The sequence below is a fragment of the Amia ocellicauda genome, chromosome 6 (genome assembly GCF_036373705.1).
Source record: "Amia ocellicauda isolate fAmiCal2 chromosome 6, fAmiCal2.hap1, whole genome shotgun sequence".
Classification (NCBI taxonomy): Eukaryota; Metazoa; Chordata; class Actinopteri; order Amiiformes; family Amiidae; genus Amia; species Amia ocellicauda.
Genome location: NC_089855.1, coordinates 11,651,690 through 11,670,187, shown reverse-complemented (window position 1 = coordinate 11,670,187; position 18,498 = coordinate 11,651,690). Strand labels below are relative to the sequence as shown.

General features: G+C 35.7%; 1 protein-coding gene and 1 long non-coding RNA gene across 3 annotated transcripts; one reads left to right on the top strand and one right to left on the bottom strand.

The window, feature by feature from the left end:
- Nucleotides 1-1,610: 1,610 nt before the first annotated feature.
- On the bottom strand, nt 1,611-5,693 carry LOC136750951 (POU domain, class 3, transcription factor 3-B). 2 transcript variants are annotated; one of them, XM_066706138.1, is made up of 3 exons: nt 5,179-5,693; nt 3,621-4,932; nt 1,611-3,340 (listed from the first exon to the last, which is right to left on the bottom strand). In XM_066706138.1, exons 2-3 carry the CDS (start codon nt 4,845-4,847, stop codon nt 3,227-3,229), a joined length of 1,341 nt encoding a protein of 446 aa, XP_066562235.1. In that variant the 5' UTR covers nt 4,848-4,932; nt 5,179-5,693; the 3' UTR covers nt 1,611-3,226. The 2 variants fall into 2 exon arrangements, with proteins under 2 accessions (XP_066562235.1, XP_066562234.1); XM_066706137.1 differs by lacking the exon at nt 5,179-5,693 and having other exon boundaries at nt 3,621-5,163.
- A 1,518-nt stretch (nt 5,694-7,211) lies between these two features.
- On the top strand, nt 7,212-17,426 carry LOC136750950 (uncharacterized). The gene is made up of 3 exons (XR_010816975.1): nt 7,212-7,634; nt 8,575-8,660; nt 16,776-17,426. It is a non-coding gene; the product is annotated as an uncharacterized LOC136750950 (long non-coding RNA).
- The last annotated feature ends 1,072 nt before the right edge of the window (nt 17,427-18,498 follow it).

Sequence of the window (18,498 nt, the reverse complement as noted above, 5' to 3'; positions counted from 1 at the left end):
CTAAAAGTAAGGTAAGTTATCCGAGTTGCACAATCATTAAAATTCTTGTTTTATTTATTTTTCAATTTATTTTGCAGGGTGCTGGGGGTTGAGGTCAACCCAGGAATATACATTTGCACACACACACACACACACACACACACACACACACACACATATATATATATATATATATATATATATATATATATATATATATATATATCCAGGGTATTAATAATGTATATAGATATGTACATGTGTATATATATATATGCATGTACTAAGTATGTACTAAGTAAATACATACAATTATGCACACGCATGTGCAGATACAAATGCTGGCCTATGAGGCTATCGTTAAAATCATTAGTTTCCTAACATTTTGAAATCCCCGAGCTACAGTAGGAATTACTTGCTGCAATCTGGGTACATTTCCAATGCGCGTTTTTTAATTCCATTATTATTTTGTTTTACCATAATTTAAATTAGCCTAAATAATAGTATTCTTCACACAATAGCCATTCGTTATCATGCCTAAGGTTTTTAAACGAATAAACGAATTAATCAATAATTTCAAGTTCCCAGATGCCATCAACACATTAAAACTTGCAATTGCATCCAAAGAAAACCAGCTAAACGCTTAATATACTGTAAGAGGCATGTGGTTGCTGTCTTTACGCTCAATGTTTACAATAACAATGAATGTATGTAAACATGTCAAATATATGATCTTTCACATTATTATTTTTTCCAATTGATGATTACAAAACATCTGGAATGAAGAACAAACCCCAACAGCATGGAGTTAGAACTAAAAGAAAAAATAAGGTAGAGAAATGTGCAGAGATGAAAGGTGACTTTGAATTGTGTACAGATGAAGTATCAGATTAGGTATTAGCTGTCGGTTTCGAAATCCCGGAGCGCGCGCACAGCCTGTGAATGTACGGACTAGGAGTATTGTATTATTATTATTATTATTATTATTATTATTATTATTATTATTATTATTATTATTATTATTATTAAGGCCTGCAAGTCTCCTGCACCACACTGTATCCAAGGACTTGACAACCACAACACAATAGCACATGGATATCAAATGAACCACATACACACAGACTGTCCACTGCAGAAAGGTCTACTTGTAGGCCTACAATAGGCTAATAATAATACATTATTGTTTTATTTTTAATTTTCCCACTTTGCTACATTTAAGAGACGGAGATGTTTATTTACCTAACAGTGTTAACACTGCCATGGACAGAAATCCAGATATCAGAATACTACAGCGGCGATTTCTACACGTATCCAAAAATATAACCTTAGCCGATTCTTTTGAAACACATCCATGGACACGTACAAACGTACAATTGATGTTTGTAGACATCACACACATTCAGTCTGTTATAGGACACATTTTACACCTTTCACTGTACCGAAACCGTGCACTGCACATAAATAAACACGGGTCCTATTCAGTGAGATTGAAACAATATCTTGCATGGTCTCTTTCGCATGGCCAGACTACCCATGGTGAGCGATTTATTGACCGATCACAATATACAACATCACTAAAATATATGATGTGATTTGGAAGTAAGAACATGGAAGAATCGACCTTACTGTACTTGTATTTTCTTTCCTTTTTTATTATCAAGCTTGCTATACACCAACCTCCCTCAAAATGAAACATTTCTCATTGACATAACATAACACAATGTTTAGGAGGAATATGTGAATAGAAAAAAAGGAGTAAATTGTGATAGAGCTGTATTGTTTCATTCGTATTATTATGTCGCCCACATAACCAATAAACCCTTTAGCCTATGTTTGTATGTACGTATTTATTTACATGCTTGTTTTTAACGGAGCAATTTAATTGCAAAACTCCGAGATTAAACATCGCTCTAATGCTATTGTTTAATTAAAAAATAACTAATCACTCATGAATGAGAGCAATGTTTGCATCCAGGCTCTGCGATGCTGCTCTGACTTTATAGAAGACGCTGTTCATGATGCATATCATTTTTTCGCCTTAAAAAATATTTTCTTGTTCTCAAAAATTCAATAATGTACAGAAATTTTAAACGGTCATTTTCTAGAAAAATGTTATAGAAATGAACACTTCCCATCTTATATATATATATATATATATATATATATATATATATATATATATATATATATACATATATATGGTACACAATTGACATAGCATGATTGAAAACACAAGTTTTCATTATATATTTAGCGTTTTAATAAGAATTGCAATAAAAATATAAATTTTAGTGTAATTCTGTATTTAAAATATAAATCTGCACTATCATATGCACCACACACAACCACGGCATTTCATTCTAACAAATTTATTTTCTCAATCATCTCTTACGGAATACTACTCAAATTAAATTACAATCAAATTATCACATCAAAATATACCCTTATTACCTAACAACTGTCCATAGCATCAGTTTCTTTTGATTTGTGCTCGTTTGAAAATAATAATAATAAAAAAAAAAAAAAAAGGACAACGAAATAAACAAACCAAAGAAAAAAACACGTTATACAAGATCTGGGGAAAAAATAAATTACCGTTTGTAACAGTCCATAGTTATTCTGAATAAAATATTAAAACAAGTCATTTTGATGAAAAATATAAAGTAAATATTTAAGATCAGAATCTGATCTAATGAATCTATATTGCCAGCTTTGAAAGTCTGTTTATTAAAACCTACCAAAAAAACACTGCTGGGAAATGGCAGCATTATTTAGTTACATCCACAGCACCCATTCAGTCCCACTTGGCACCGGGTTTCGCAGAGGAGGATTTCAGGTAAGTGCAGCTGCAGATCAGTCTTTTTTGTTTTGTTTTTAAAAAATCCATTTACGGGGAACGGTCCACAAAATAAAATACAATCTTCAAAAGATGTGATCTTTGAGATCAATAGGGCCAAAGTCTTAAGAAAGTGTCTAACAACCCCAATCCCTTTTTTCTCCTTTATATTAAACCATGCAGTCCTCTTCTTAAAACACGTTTGCAGCTTTGTGGATCCCAACTCCTCTTCATTGTGTTGTTGTCACATTTTTGTTTCTGTTGGACTCCTTCACTTTTACAGTCCATTTTTGTTTAGTGCTTGCTTTAATGCCTGCTTCTGTTGTCTCAAACATACCAAATACAGAAAAAATATAGATAGCTAGAAAGATATCATTTCTTACACTTGAATGGGGTTTTGTGTTGATGTTGTTAGTGCGCTAAGATTACCTGGTGGAATGAACTTGTAGTTGTCACCCTCTGGTCACTCGGCTGATTCGGCCCAGTTAAACTTGCATCTTTTAAGTAATCTACTAAAAAATGTCCCTGAAAGAAAGAGCAGACAGAACCTTTTAGGTTAATACATTTGAGGCCCTGGTTGCAGTTTATCGTTGCGTTTGGGGTGGGGTTGGGGAGGGGGGTTGTCTTGTTTAAAAAATATAAAACACATCTGCAGTCTTATTTATATTCCCTCTCACAATCACAGTATAAAATGTCTTCCTATCTTGTTGATAGTCTTGTGTCCTATCTGATTAATATATATAAAACATATGTATGCTCTCTATGTCTGCAGTCCATGGTGGGGGGGCGGCGTGTCTGCACTCACATTGCCGACCTGAGAGTACACCTCGTCCGGCGTCTGCTGCACTCCCGGGGGGGTCATCCTTTTCTCTTTCTGCCTCCGGTTGCAAAACCAAACTCTGACCACTTCTTTCTCCAGCTGCAAACTGTCCGCTAGAGAGGTTATCTCCTGGGCCGAGGGTTTGGGGCACTTCAAGAAGTGACTCTCCAATGCCCCCTTGACGCTGACCTCGATGGAGGTGCGCTTCTTTCGCTTCCTGCCCTGCGCCGCTATCTTGTCGATGCTGGTCGGGCTCCCGGTGGACGAGTCGGCTTCCTCCAGCCATTTATTGAGCAGGGGCTTGAGTTTGCACATGTTCTTGAAGCTCAGCTGCAGAGCCTCAAACCGGCAGATGGTGGTTTGGGAGAAGACGTTGCCGTAGAGGGTGCCCAGGGCCAAGCCCACGTCTGCCTGGGTGAAGCCCAGTTTGATGCGCCGCTGCTTGAACTGTTTGGCGAACTGCTCCAGGTCGTCCGACGTCGGCGTGTCCTCGTCCGAGTGAGGGTCGTGGCTGTTCACCCCGCCGTGGTGCTGCTGGTGGTGCTGATGCTGGTGGTGATGATGGTGATGATGGCTCCCGTGGTCGAGCTCCGGCGTGTCCCCTCGCACCAAACCGGGGTGCACCAGACTCTGACTCCCTGGCGGCGGGCTTAGCATCCCGTTCACCGTGAACCCTCCGGGCTGCGAGTATATGAGAGACTGCTGCTGCTGTCCCCCGGCTATTGAAGGGATGTGAGAAGCGGTGGTCCCCCCCCAAGCCCCTGGGTGACTCTGGTGGGGACCCAGGTGAGGGGGCCTGTGGTGCAGCGCAGTCCCCGTGTGCAGATCGTCTCTGCCCGAATTGTTTTTGACGTCCTGCTGCTGCTGTTGTGGGCTTCCCGTCATCCCGACGGGGCTGGACGACCAAGGCGATCCGGCTTCTGCTGCTGCCACGGCGGCCGCAGCAGCAGCAGCGGCGGCGTGAGGCAGAGTTGTTACCCACTGGTGGGCATGGCTCAACATATGGCCCCCGTTGCTTGCCGCCATAGCTCCCTGCATGAAGTCGCTCTGTACCATCTTAGCCGAGGGGTCTCCTCTGTACCCGGCAGACACCGAGGTAACGGCGGCACTGCCAGGTTGCATGCCACCCCCTCCCGAATCAGAATGCACAATTGAACCCGATGAGAGGATACTGTTGCTGGGCAGGTAAGGGTTGGAAGCCGCCGTGGCCATTCCTTTAACCCCACTGAAGAGTCCGTCTATTCCCCCCTCCCTCTTCTGTCTGTAACTTTTCTCTCCTTCTCCAGCAGACGATATTCTAGGACATAAATTTAGATTTCAACTTTAAAACTCCGGGTAGCGTTTTGTTTTATAGCATTGATTTAGGTGAAAAAAAAAAAGGAAATGAAAAAAGGAATACACTTATTTGTTGTGCACATTAATATATACACACGTTGATAAATATCATGTCAATATTTGTATATACAGGCTATGACAATAATAATAATAATAATAATAATAATAATAATAATAATAATAAAATAAAAAAACTTTAAAAATCCACCTTGTTTTAAAAGCAATTAAAAAGCCCTTTGAAACCCTGTGTAGTCCTTTACAAAACTTTAACTTTTCTTTAAAATAGGCAAAATCAACAAAAAGTTTTGCCCATTGCAAACTTCTAGTGGTGCTGCAGCTTTTGCACTTTTCCCTAAAAAAATGCAATCCTGTTTAGTTCCTTTTTGTTGAATAGAGAGAAGACAAAAAAAAAAAAAAAAAACAGTCGGCAAAATGTTCCTGGGCTCTTTTGTAAATTAGCTGCTGAGATTTTTGTCCTTGTTGTTTTCCTTTTCTTTTTTTCTTTTATGTTGCAGTAGCCGCTTTCTCTTTGTTCTGTTTTGATGTATTTAAACCTGCAAACCGCTAACTCCAGCTGAAGTAGGATCCTGTATTACAGTGCACGGCGATGGTGGCAAGCTTTCTCTCTCTCTCTCTCTCTCTCTCTCTCTCTCCCTCTCTCTCTCTCTCTCTCTCTGACAGCTCTCTCTGTCCCTCCCTCCCTCAGAGCTCGGGGACGCACGACTGTTTACCCTTTGCCGAGCGCGCGCACACCGTCCCCCCGCGCGGGGAAGCGGGGAGCGCGAGGCGGCGCGTGATTGGCCCCCGCCGCGCGACTGGCAGGTCTCGAGCGCCTGGCTCGAGGCGCGCGGCCCCCCCTTCCGGCCGTTCCGATTGGCTGCTTTTTAATTTAGGCAAAAAAGAAATAAATAATAAAGCGCTCGGCGGAGCTCGGGAAAGCGCCCTGATCCTTTAACTCTTGATGGGCTATCGGGGGACAGTGTGCCACCCTTGCCAGGGGATTTGGGTCTGGACTGGATACATTGTAGACGCGCACTACTGTTACAATCAGTCATCACCAACAGAGCCTCGCTCTAGCATTATCATACATCATACGAATAAAATCATATTGTTGTTAATAATAATCCATTTAGCGTTTGAATATATGTATGGGAACTTTTACATGTTCATATTTGTTTGCATGTATGCACACACGTATATCAAGTGTACACAATGTGAGTGTAATGCAAAGGAGTGAATATTGTTTACCTAATACGATGTCGAGGTAAAATACAGGCTGTTTAATTTTAAAATGAGCCAAGGATTTCACTTGTTTTATGTGTAGAGTTCTTATGCTCCTGCGTAGAAAGAACATATTCCCCTCCCAAATGAAAATGAGTTGCAAAAAGGTTGCGGCCTTTCAGGAGTTAACTCAGGATGGAGGGGTTTGAGAGATGCTTCCAAGCGGAAATGCAGCACATAGGCAACCTCAGTGAACCACGAAAAAAGAGAAAGTGGCAACCAAAACAAGGGCAAATTGAGCAGTCCTTCGGGGATTTGCAAGGAAACAACCCAGTTCTTGCATCCACGAATGTCAACCCCTTGACAAAGAAATATCACACACACACACGCAGTATATATATATATATATATATATATATATATATATATATATATATATATATATATATATATGCACACACACATATATATGTGCATATATATTGAGAGCCTGTGACAGACATTTTTTTCTTTTTTTTTTTTGGGGGGGGGGGGGGGGTTCCAGAAGTGTAAGTGAGTACCAACTATGATACATGCACTTGTGCAGTCCAATCTCAAATGTTTAATATCTGCGTGGCGTGGCATGAAGACTACCGTAAGGCACAGCAGTTTATCCGGGACTCATTCCAGCTTTTGTTTGCACGCCAGTGTGATATTGTCAGTTTAGGTGTCAGGTAAGAATCCTACATTCACAGGTGTGGGGGAATGTAGCTAACCAGACCCTAAAGATTGTATCCCCATAAATCGGTCTTTTTTTCTTGAATTGAAGATCCAACACACATTTATTGAATACAAAGCCCGTGGATATCCAGGTGCAGACGCGTGAACAGTCAGTGCCAGGAGCCCACGTCTTGGATCAGGCTCGTGCTTCTGTTTACATTGCGCGGGCGGCGTCATTAACTCAGCGCGGATGCCGCGGAATGACCGGCGCGCGTTTCACACGCCGCGTCCAAAGGGCGTCTCATGTGGCCGCGCCGCGCCGCGCGGAGAGCCGTGCAGGAGTCACTCTTCTGCAAACACTTAAAAGAAAAACAAAACACGAAACAGAAAAATGTTCACGTTTTCAAGTTTTGCCCTTTTTTTGTTGTTGTTTGGTTATGTTTTTGTCCCCCTATTCCCTGCTGTGGAGTTCATTAGTTTGGTAGGCAAAAAAAAAAGAAAGAAAAAAAATCCTCAAGTATAACAAGAGACGAACAGTTAGTGCTGATTTTCATTTGCATAAATTTTCATATATTTTAGTGAAAATAATAGACGAGCGGAGGAGAGCGGTGCTCAGTCGAGTCAGTGCAAAGGAAAATCTTAGGAAGGATCCTATCGTGGCAGAGGAGAGAAATCCCTACATTCATTTCATCAAAATATCAATCACAAGCTTGATTTTTCTGTGTATTCCTGGATTTACACCTGGTAAGTGCACACATTATTCTGTCTTTAATGCCCTGATAGGAGATTGGTGTTTAAAATGGTAGATGGAGATTAAAAAAAACATTACTTTAAGCACCAAGGCGTATATATATATATATATATATATATATATATATATATATATATATATATATATATATATATATATATATATATTCATTCTATCTCTAGCACATGTAGCATATACATTTACTTTATACATGATCTTAGTTCATATATATATATATATATATATATATATATATATATATATATATATATATATATATGCAAAACCAAGATCAATACATTCTTTGTGTAGGCTTTCATTTACAGCCTCGGGTTTATAAATAGTGAACAGACGGTTAAGCAGAGCAGCTCTTGTACTGAATGTCCACTGGAGAAGCACAATCAATCAAAACTAACCAGGACACCCCTCGGTTTTTATTCTCCGGAGGAGTCGCGCACAAGTGGAGTCGTTAACATATATTGATTCTCGCTTTGCTGTGTTGTAAGTTATTTTGATAGTTTGGTAATAATAACACAACAAGCCGACTTATATTTCAACAGAAACAAATACTGCTATATAATCGTATTAGCAGACCGAATAAAAACTAAAAATGAATTAATCAAAAAGAAAACTAAATTATTAATTGACTATCAGAAGGGGCCGCTTCAGGAAATCAATTTTGCGTCAATTTAGAATAGGTAATTAATTCATAGATTACTAGTTCAGAGCCTAGTACAGTGAAGCTCTATTGGATTATCGAACAAAATGCATTTTATAGTTATAGTGGCCTACACGTACATGTGCAAGTATGTGTGTATTTAACTTACGCAGGGCACTCAGTGAAGTTTTACTGACTCACCGGACACTTTGTAGTTGATTTTGAATTTGTTCACTTTCTGTGTTTTCTCACGGGTTAACTCTGTCTGCCCTCAGTGGAACAGATGCCACATAGAGCTGCTCCCTGAAGATCATTTGTTTCCTTGATGGGGCATTTCTGAGCCGGCGTTCCGGTTGCCATGGTGAGCCGAATAAAAGAGGAACACTGGTCACATTAAGCTATATGTTTGTGCACTGGACTTGAGATAAAAGGGCTCCCAGTTTAGCCAAGATGATCTCTCAGGAAGCCAAACTAACGACCCAGGCCTTCTGTCATCTCACCAAAAGTATCTTTATATTAACGCGGATATTTAAAATACATTTTTTAAAGTAATCTCGATGGCTCTTAATTCAAATATATATATATATATATATATATATATATATATATATATATATATATATATATATAATATCTGTATCTATTCTCTCTCTCTCTCTATATATATATATATATATATATATATATATATATATATATATGTTTTATGGAATTCAAAATATTACAAGCAAAATTGCAGTAAGAAACAAAAAAAAACAAAAAAAAGAAGAAGAAAAGGGAACATTTATAGACCAGCAGGGGGCGCGCTGACTCGTGCCCGCAACTTTGGTAAGTGATCACTGCAGTTACTGAAACCTGGTGTTGTTTGTTTTCCTCCATTTAAACCGATATACTACTATTTTGTAGGCAGAATGTGGGTGAATTTCCAACTTGTACTTTCAAAATACTGTATGTAAAGTATATATGTTCAACATGTTGGACCTAAAGGCACATTTCCCAGCTCTCAAAATACAATGTTCGGCAGTGTAGTAAAAAGAGGTTGGTTTAAACCTTGCACGTGGATTAATGTGTGTCCAAATAATAATAATAATAATAATAATAATAATAATAATAATAATAATAATAATATTTATTTACAACTGATTAAAAACTTATTTATTAACAATGAAACACGAAAACGAAACATAGGTCGACAGCTGAACAGTGAAAGTTATATTGATATGTCATATATACACACACACACACACACACACACACACACACACATATATATGCAGAGAGAGAGATAGTTCAGTTTGCTTAATACATAGAGACTCATTTTACACTATTTTGATACCAAATATTTGTAGCATTGGAGTTAATAAAAAAAATGTCTCGTTTGACCGCCAATTGAATGATATACATACACACACAGTAGGCCTTTAACAAACTTCAGTTGCTTTTCGGATCAATACGCAACGCCGCCCCTGACGAGCCGTTGAAATGTAATGTGAAATGTATTTACATGCATTAAATATATAGCCTACATGAAAGATGAAAAATAGTCATATCTTACATTTTTTAAAATTATTTTTGCTCAATGTTTTTATAAAAGGCCTAACCTATTATTTATTTAAATCATATCATATTCGACGTGATTTTATGAAAACATTAAAAATAAATAAACCGTCCGGTTCCTAATATGAGTGTTTGAATAAACATGATTAGAGTTTAATACTTTAGCTCCGACAACCAAGCGGATAGTAAATTGAGGTACTTGATAATGGTCAACATTGAAGAAGACTTTCTCTTTTCTTTTGGTTTTGTTAAATAACTGTGAAACCCTCAGACCACTTTGAAAAACGGATTGTTTTGTGTTAACACACCTTCCTTCACTATGTATTTGTATAATGGACGGTTAAGCTACTGTTTCCTTTACAATACTAAAATGAGCTTACATCTATCTATCTATCGTCAGATATTGCCCTTTTCCACAGCTACTTACGGGCTTTTAACACAGGGTAGTAATACTAATAACAGTAATAAAAATAATAGCAACAAGAACATTGCCAAGTTTTACGGATTTTTACAAAAAACAAAAACAATGACACTATTGCTTTTTGTAACGCACCAGATAGCACCCCTCCCCCCGATATATTAATTAATTAATTAATTAATTAATTAATTAATTAATTGTCCTTCGAATTAAAAACGTATTTTCCTTTTATTGCCAAAGGCTTTTAAATGAACTCTGTCACCAGTGTCCCCCCAATGGCTCCTCCTCAGCACAGCCGATGTGAAACTGGCCACTCACGCCACACACACTTATTTATTTATTGGTTCATTTATTTAAATATTTATTTATTTGTTTATTTAATTATTTAATTTATGCTGTTTTTGTAAAAAGAAAAAAAATACTATTTTATCTCAATTGTAGAAGAAGCAGGACATACAATGTAAAAGCTTTTGTAGCTAATTTATGCCAAATGAGAATTAAAAATGCACACATAGGTACACACACAAACACACATATCCTACAGACTGCTAACCCCTGTATATTAATGGTATTTCAGTTGTCATCCTATTAAACACAGAAATCGAAAAAAAAAGCTTTTGACAGGGTTTATTAGGAAGAAGAAATACAAGTCATTGGGAGCTTCTCGCCATTTGGTCACGTCATTACACGGGATGATGATAACGGTGTGGAGTTAACAAAACCTTTTAGGGGCATTGAGTGTCCACAGACTTTATCACCATTTTCACTTTCATATTTGAATTGCCATATTTACATTCTTTAAATGTTACACACAATCAAAACGGCCATCTCGAACTTTAAAAACGCATAAATACCATATTTTCTTGGTCCGTACAAAATAATAACACAAATGGGCCTATTTGTGCTTTGTGATTCTGGTTTACATAAATACAGCTTTTAAATAAATACCCACATGAACGCAGCTTATTACTTTTTATGCAATTACTGCTACATAAGTTTTAATTACACTCACAGAATGGCTTATTTATTCTGTGCACTTGGTCCAAGCATATGCAAATCACCTAACATGTTAATAACACGTGTTCTCGATATATCCGTGGCTAACTTAATGAAATTGATTTAGAAAGGCTCATAACTTGGTACCGTTTAAGGGTAATGTACCCGATTAATTACAGCGAAGTATTTGATAGGTATGTTGTTAACATAATTAAGATTGCATATTTTGATAGTGTGTATGGAATGTATAATATAACTTGGTGAATACATAAACTATACGCAAAACATAGCTATGAATGCATATAAAACAAATTCTTAATACTTGGAATGTGTTGTTGAACATTATCCATTAGCACCAGCATTTGTATCAAAACTTTACAGAAGTTCAATTCTTTATCTCAAACTAAAGACTTCTTTATTTAACATTTCTATGTGTACGTTTTAAAGTGTCTGATTTTAGAATCAGCAACAATTGGTGTCCTTTATTGGTTACAGAATGTATTTTCAATAATTGTATAGTTTAAAATAAATACTTTAGAAAACATTCTTCATGGTAATGGATAGATCTAGCAGGCATATATGTTTATAGAAAAAATCTATATGTATTATCATTACAAGTTAAATTATGTTATTTGTATGCAGAAGCTTATTTTATATTGTTTGTTTATTGAAACCATTCATGTATTTATATGAGTCATATATACATATATGAGATAAGCATGGCTATGTAGTGAATTGTAATTTACATGAATAAACTACTTACAAATTCTGGAAAATTTAATGAACTTAATAATTCATATACTCTGAACATTTGCTCTACTGGCAAATTCTTGTGACACTTTCCAAGGGTCTTTGAAAAGTGGAGTGATGTAAAGTGGACTTGCAGCAAGTCTAAGTACTGCAGTGCTCTCGTCAAATTGATTATTTAGAGGAATATTAAATAAGATGTGACACATCTCTCTCTACAGATTACATGTTTAAAGTATATGGATAATGTATGCATGTATGTAGGATACAAGTTTGTGCAAGTTCCAAATATAAAGAGGTTTTATTGTGTTCTTTTCAAGAGTAGTTTTAAGGCAGGCACAAATGCAAATGTGAAAATGAGCGAGTTCAGTATGTCTTCCTCCTTGATAAACAAGAAGCAACACAAAACAAAAACAAACGGGGAGAAAAACAAAACAGCACAGAGGCTGACCAGTTTGGTAAAATGTATCCATTGTGATAAAAAGCTGGGTGCAGACTGCAATAGTAGCTGCTCTGTTGTTGTTTGTCAAACAGGGCTGTTCTCCTGGGAGAGGGGCATGTGGCACATCCCAGCCCAGGATTACATTAATCAAAGTATTTATTTCCCTAGGGATTCCTTGCACAAATCAGACTAAATCCTAATAAAATTGGATTGTGGGGGAAACTGAACACTTTAAGTAACCTCCCCTTATTCCAATAAAAAATATCAACATTTACAACCTCTTCTGAAACATTATCATCTTACACAGTGTCCTAAACCATGTGTGTTTTAACTTCTGCTGGAAGTGACACACAAAAGAATCCCAACCAATCCATGTTGACTCTTCCAAGTTACTGGCAGTGTGAACATTGCTCAGTTTATAAAATGAAGGCCCGGGAAGCTGCATCTCTCACTGAAATAAGAAATCCAATTAGGTGCAATTATTTCCTTCAGTCTGTTTGATTTAAACAAAGCAAACGATGCACTAGGATGGAGGAGAGAAAAAGGAATTTACAACTTACACCATACAATTGCTTGCAGTTTAAAAAGAATAATGCAATGAACAACCTGCCAATGCTATAAATCCATTGATGTTTACTATGAAACAGGCTGTGCCCGAACAATAAATACTGAACACAATACGTTGCCTATTACAGGTAATGCAACTAAAATAATGGAGCTGTATTTTTCCTCATGTGCTTTTGTATAGCAAGTTATGCTATTTGATATTCATGAGTTCAAATGGAAAGAAAATGGCAAACTGTTTATTATATTATTCTATAGCACAAATGTCGTACTGGTGTTTCACTTCCAATCAAAGATAAATAATTGTGTTATTTCTTGTAAATATAAGATCCTTTTGTAGCCACCATTATTCTGAGTTTAGGGATATTAAGGCATGGCTTGAACCTGCTTTATAACAAATATTTTCATAATTATACATTGAAAAGATATTGATGTAAAAATGCGCTGGTTTCACAGACTTGTGTTACCACTTGTCATGGACTACACTATATTATTTTAGGTAGTAGTCCTAGTCTAGTGCTAATCGAGGTCTGTGAACCAGCCACATATGTGCTTTAATGCAGGGATCACTGAAGAAACAGGTGCAATCTCATTTGAACTTGGTACAATATGCTGAGAGTGTGTTGTCTTTGTTTAGAACCCAAAACAACATCTTAAATATGGTGCAAGAGCAAATGCATTACAGGATAGCTCAGAAAATCAAAAAGCAAAATCAATACATTTTGATAAAAACAATAGTTTGAAATCTGTATTTAAATTGAGAACCTTGGTATGATAGAGCATGCAGATACTGTTTAATGTTATAGTTCAAATGATTTTAAGCATTCATGGCATGGCACAGTATCTCTATATTATTACTTTTAATAAGATATGAATTTGTGAGAACAGCAATTCTTAACTGCTCTCCAGCTTTTGTATATATTGTTGAGTGTGATCATATCTGAAGTTGAGAAATCTGTATCAGTTAATCAAGCATAGACTATTTATGTTTTCCTCCCTGTTTGGTGGTAGCTTATATTATTATTATTATTATTATTATTATTATTATTATTATTATTATTATTTCTTAGTAGACACCCTTATCCAGGGCAACTTACAATTGTTAGAGTCTTATATATGTCTAATTCTTTCAGAGAATGTGTGTGTGCATTTGCTTCATCTAGACTCTGCTTCTAGCAAGCTTTCTGTTAATTTACTTTAGATAAACATTGTTACTCTGGCTTTTTGATGTCTGCATGCTGAAATGCACCAAATGCCTGCTTTGTTGTGATTACTCACCGTTGACTGAAAATCTGCCTTTTTGTCAAATGGTGCTCTTGAAAAGGGGAAAGATCCAGAACTGACATTTGGATATTTCAGATACAATAGCAAAATATATAATGCATGTGTTTCTATACAGAAAACCTCTTAATCATTCAGGCTGCTAAGAGGGGAGTATATGGCAGTGGTTAAAGGCATTTGTACCTTTCTAGACAGAGAAGAACAGCAACAATTTGATTAATCATTTTGATGACAAGCGGTTTAAAATATCACATTCAGTAATATAATTTAAATAATTTCTCTCTCCTGATGTATCCATCCATCTATCTGTCTACCTATCGATTTATCTAGATCTCCTTCTGTCTAACTATGTGTTTGCCAAATTTGCAAATTTACATTGAATATACAAATTTTGTAACACAAATAAACATTATGATTTTTCATTCCCTGTATGTTTTGATCTAAGTTATGTAAGTAGTGAAAGTACATTTTTTTGATTGTCACCAGTCCAGTATTGTCCTTTTCCTAGATTCCAAAATTTAAATGGAGATAACCTCCTAAACATGTATGAGACAAGAAAATAATACAAATCTGCAATCCATAAATCAACATAGTAAAATAAACTAATAATAATCAATTCAGATATTTTTTATATCAGACATTGAGCAATTAAAGACATGTATTCCTTTTAGTCCATAAATATAATTATGTCTATCAAACAGATCTCCATTATATATATATCCTTTTTGTTGGGCAGATATGCGTGTTGCTGCACAATAATTAGAAAATCTTAGAATAAATAGCATCTTATTGAATTTGACAATAAATATAATTTTCAAAGCATTCATAAATAGAGCAGAGCTGTTTCAGTTTCATACAAAAACAAACTTTGTTCCTTCACAGGGAAGATGGAGTTTCTGATGTTACAGAAATTTGTGATGTTAAAAATAGTTTACAGTAAAGACATACTCTTAACTGAACACTTAACAATTAATTCCTCTTTTGGATGGTCTTGAAAATATAGGAAAAGTAATGGGAGCTTTACCATGTGTATCACTTGGAGAGGAAAAGTTCCTCTTAAACCAGGATAATAAAGCAAAACATGAACAGAAGATACATTTTCAGAAAGTTGTAGGCTGTTTGCCCTTCTATAAAAAAGAAAAAGAAACTGCAATGAAAGGAAAATACCTAAAGACTAAATTAATGTTTCCATGTATGATTTCTTTCCTATTTTTCACAGACATCTTCTGGCATAACTCAATACATTTATAGATAGTGTAACACTGAGCAATAAGGTTTTAAGAGGTTGAGCCTGAAAGCCCGTTTACTATAGCCTATATATATATTGAGAGAGAGAGAGGGAAAGAGAGAGATTTTAGTTAATAGATTTTCTTACATTAATATATCACCACCCAATTAAATCTGCAGTAGGTAGAAACTTTGCTTATGCTGGAAATCTATTTTATAATTGATGGTAGGGTGACACTGTTGGGAAAATATGTTATCATAGCTCACAGAGGTCCAACCCAAAGTTAGAGTAATTCCCGTGCAGTTTAAATATCAGATACTAATGAACTTCTGCATTCTTGGCAAACCTTGAAATCTGCTTGTGCCCCATGAGTCGTGCGTGCTGAACGGCTATTGGAGGACAATGTATTCTAGATAAGATATACACTCAGCTTCTGAATTTCTGATCCATCTTTCCCCGCACTGAAATGCACAGTAAATCACGGTGATCATATTTCAATACAAAGAAATAAGTAAGGAAGATGGATTTTATGCACCTGACCAACCTAACATGTTTACCCCTTTTACTTAAATGGTATTTAGATATTCAAATTGCGACAAGCATGGTCTTCTCTAAGGCCCTCATATCAAGTTAATATAACAGTTTCAGATATACTTAGTATTTCAATGTGTTGTTGTTGTTTTTGTTTTATCCCTGTCCTACAGATTATCATTTTTTTATACATAATATGTTGATTTACACAAGGTATGGGAACCAAATGACCTCATATTTCCAATGATAGTTTAACAAGCAATTTGTTACGTACTGATGCGAAACACAAACATGTCAAATTTGTTTTTAATGAGAAAGTTTTATGAGCTGATATAAGTTCATAAGATACAATGAACACTGATTCCAAAAAGTTATTTATTATTATTATTATTATTATTATTATTATTATTATTATTATTATTAATAATAATAATAATAATATTATTGTGTGTTTCATATGTATTTTATATTAGTTGTGTGCAGGAAGGTGGAAAATAATAATACATTACCAGTGAGGGTTTTTAAATAATATAATATTTTAAATAATCAAGGTGAACATATGTCAATACAGAGTAAGAATATAACATTTCCATAATAAAATTAATTCAGTGGTGAAATGCAATGTTATGATAGCAAAATCAGCAAGAGGATTGTTTTTCTAAAGCAAAGGTTAACTGAAAAAATTATGTTTTTGTTTCTTTTTCACCACCAGGCTTTACATTCCAGTGGAGGTAATGTGACAAAATGGTGGAGTGAATTCAAAGGAGAGTATCGTGGATCCAGTAAGTTTGTATTTTTGGTAAAGGTGCATTGCTTGTAGATTAAATTCTATTTCTTCCCTTACAGGAATAGCCCGTACACAGCTCCCCACAATCCCAGAAGCATATTTTAAAATGAGGTATTGCAGCAGAAGGAGAATGGACACAACACACAGCTTATCCTTCTTCTGTGTTTCTGAGGAGAAAAGTGCATTACTGCTTGAGTATTGATGCTGCAGGCTGTTTTCTTGGGTAGACTATAAAGATATGCAAATTCAGTTGTTAAAATGAAAAAAGTAGTCCATTTTGTATTTTTGTTTCTCATAGTAACAGTTCATTATGCGAATGGCTTCTGGATTTGCTGTTGTCTTTTATTACCAAATCTTGTTCTTTGTGAGCGAGATTTGAGCTGTGCAGGTAGAAAGCAGGAAATTAAAGATATTTCAAAGGCATAGTCTGCTTTGACTTGAATTTTTGCAGTCCAGTATTAAGGAAAAGAGAACAGATTCATTCTAAATAATGTGTAGCCTGTTGTAAAACAAATGTACATCCACCTTAAATACACTGTAACAACTGTATAAATAAAAGATAAGTTGAAGCTTGCAGTTGTAAACTCTCCATATTCCATTTCCCACTTTTTGTGATAGTTATGGACAACTCCACATACTGATCTTTCTAAGAATACATTTAAGCACTTTAGCAGCTTAAGTGACTTCCACATTTCACTGCCGTAATTGTTTCAAGACCTTTTATCACCAAAAGATAAATATGGAAATCCCATAGCCAATATCACTGGGCATTTTCTCCATGAAAGAAAATCAGCAATAAACCAACCCAAAACAAAAACAACCACAAAAACATTGTCTGTATTATGAAATAATTAGCATATCAGGAAAAGCATTAGCCATCCTGTGCAGTTCCCAGCATGCTACTGTATAATGAATACAGCCCTGGACTTACGGGGAAATAAATACTGTAAAAACAAAACAAACACAAAATAATTCTCTGCTTGAGAACTGAAATATTCAAGTGGGATTTGTATGTAGTATTAGTTGGTATAAATTGGTAATTTTACATTCTATAATGAAAGGTCAAATCTGTTGGCAACACACAGATCTTTATAGTTGTATGTCTTTCTTATTATTTCATTTTTTACTCTATGTTCCCTGTATAGTTTTGAAATGCCAATTTTGAACATAGTGTACACACTGTACAAGATATAGCCTACTATATACCAGAAAGAGAAAGTGCATTTTGTAATATATATATATACACACATTTTTACATCTACCTTTCGTATAAAGAACAAAATGTCACATTTATTTGTCTTTGTGACATCTGAAAATCTGACTTCTGATTCTACAGAGTGGCAGTCAAAAGTTTACACAGCCATTGCCTTATCTCAGTTCAGTCAGCTGGGATGTTTACAGTTTTCTCTAGGCTGAATATGTGTTCAGCCAACCCTGAAAATATATAATTGAAAGCTCAGTATAGCTTAATGAACAATATTTATTGAATTAAACTAATTACCAGATACAATTGTTTTAAATGAAGGGTGTGAATATTTTTGACTATTAGTATTTACTCAATACCTTTCTTTAATTATATCTGATGATCAGCCACTTTAATAAAGTTGATGTTAAACATTTGCAGAAAGTTGTTCATGGACACGATAAT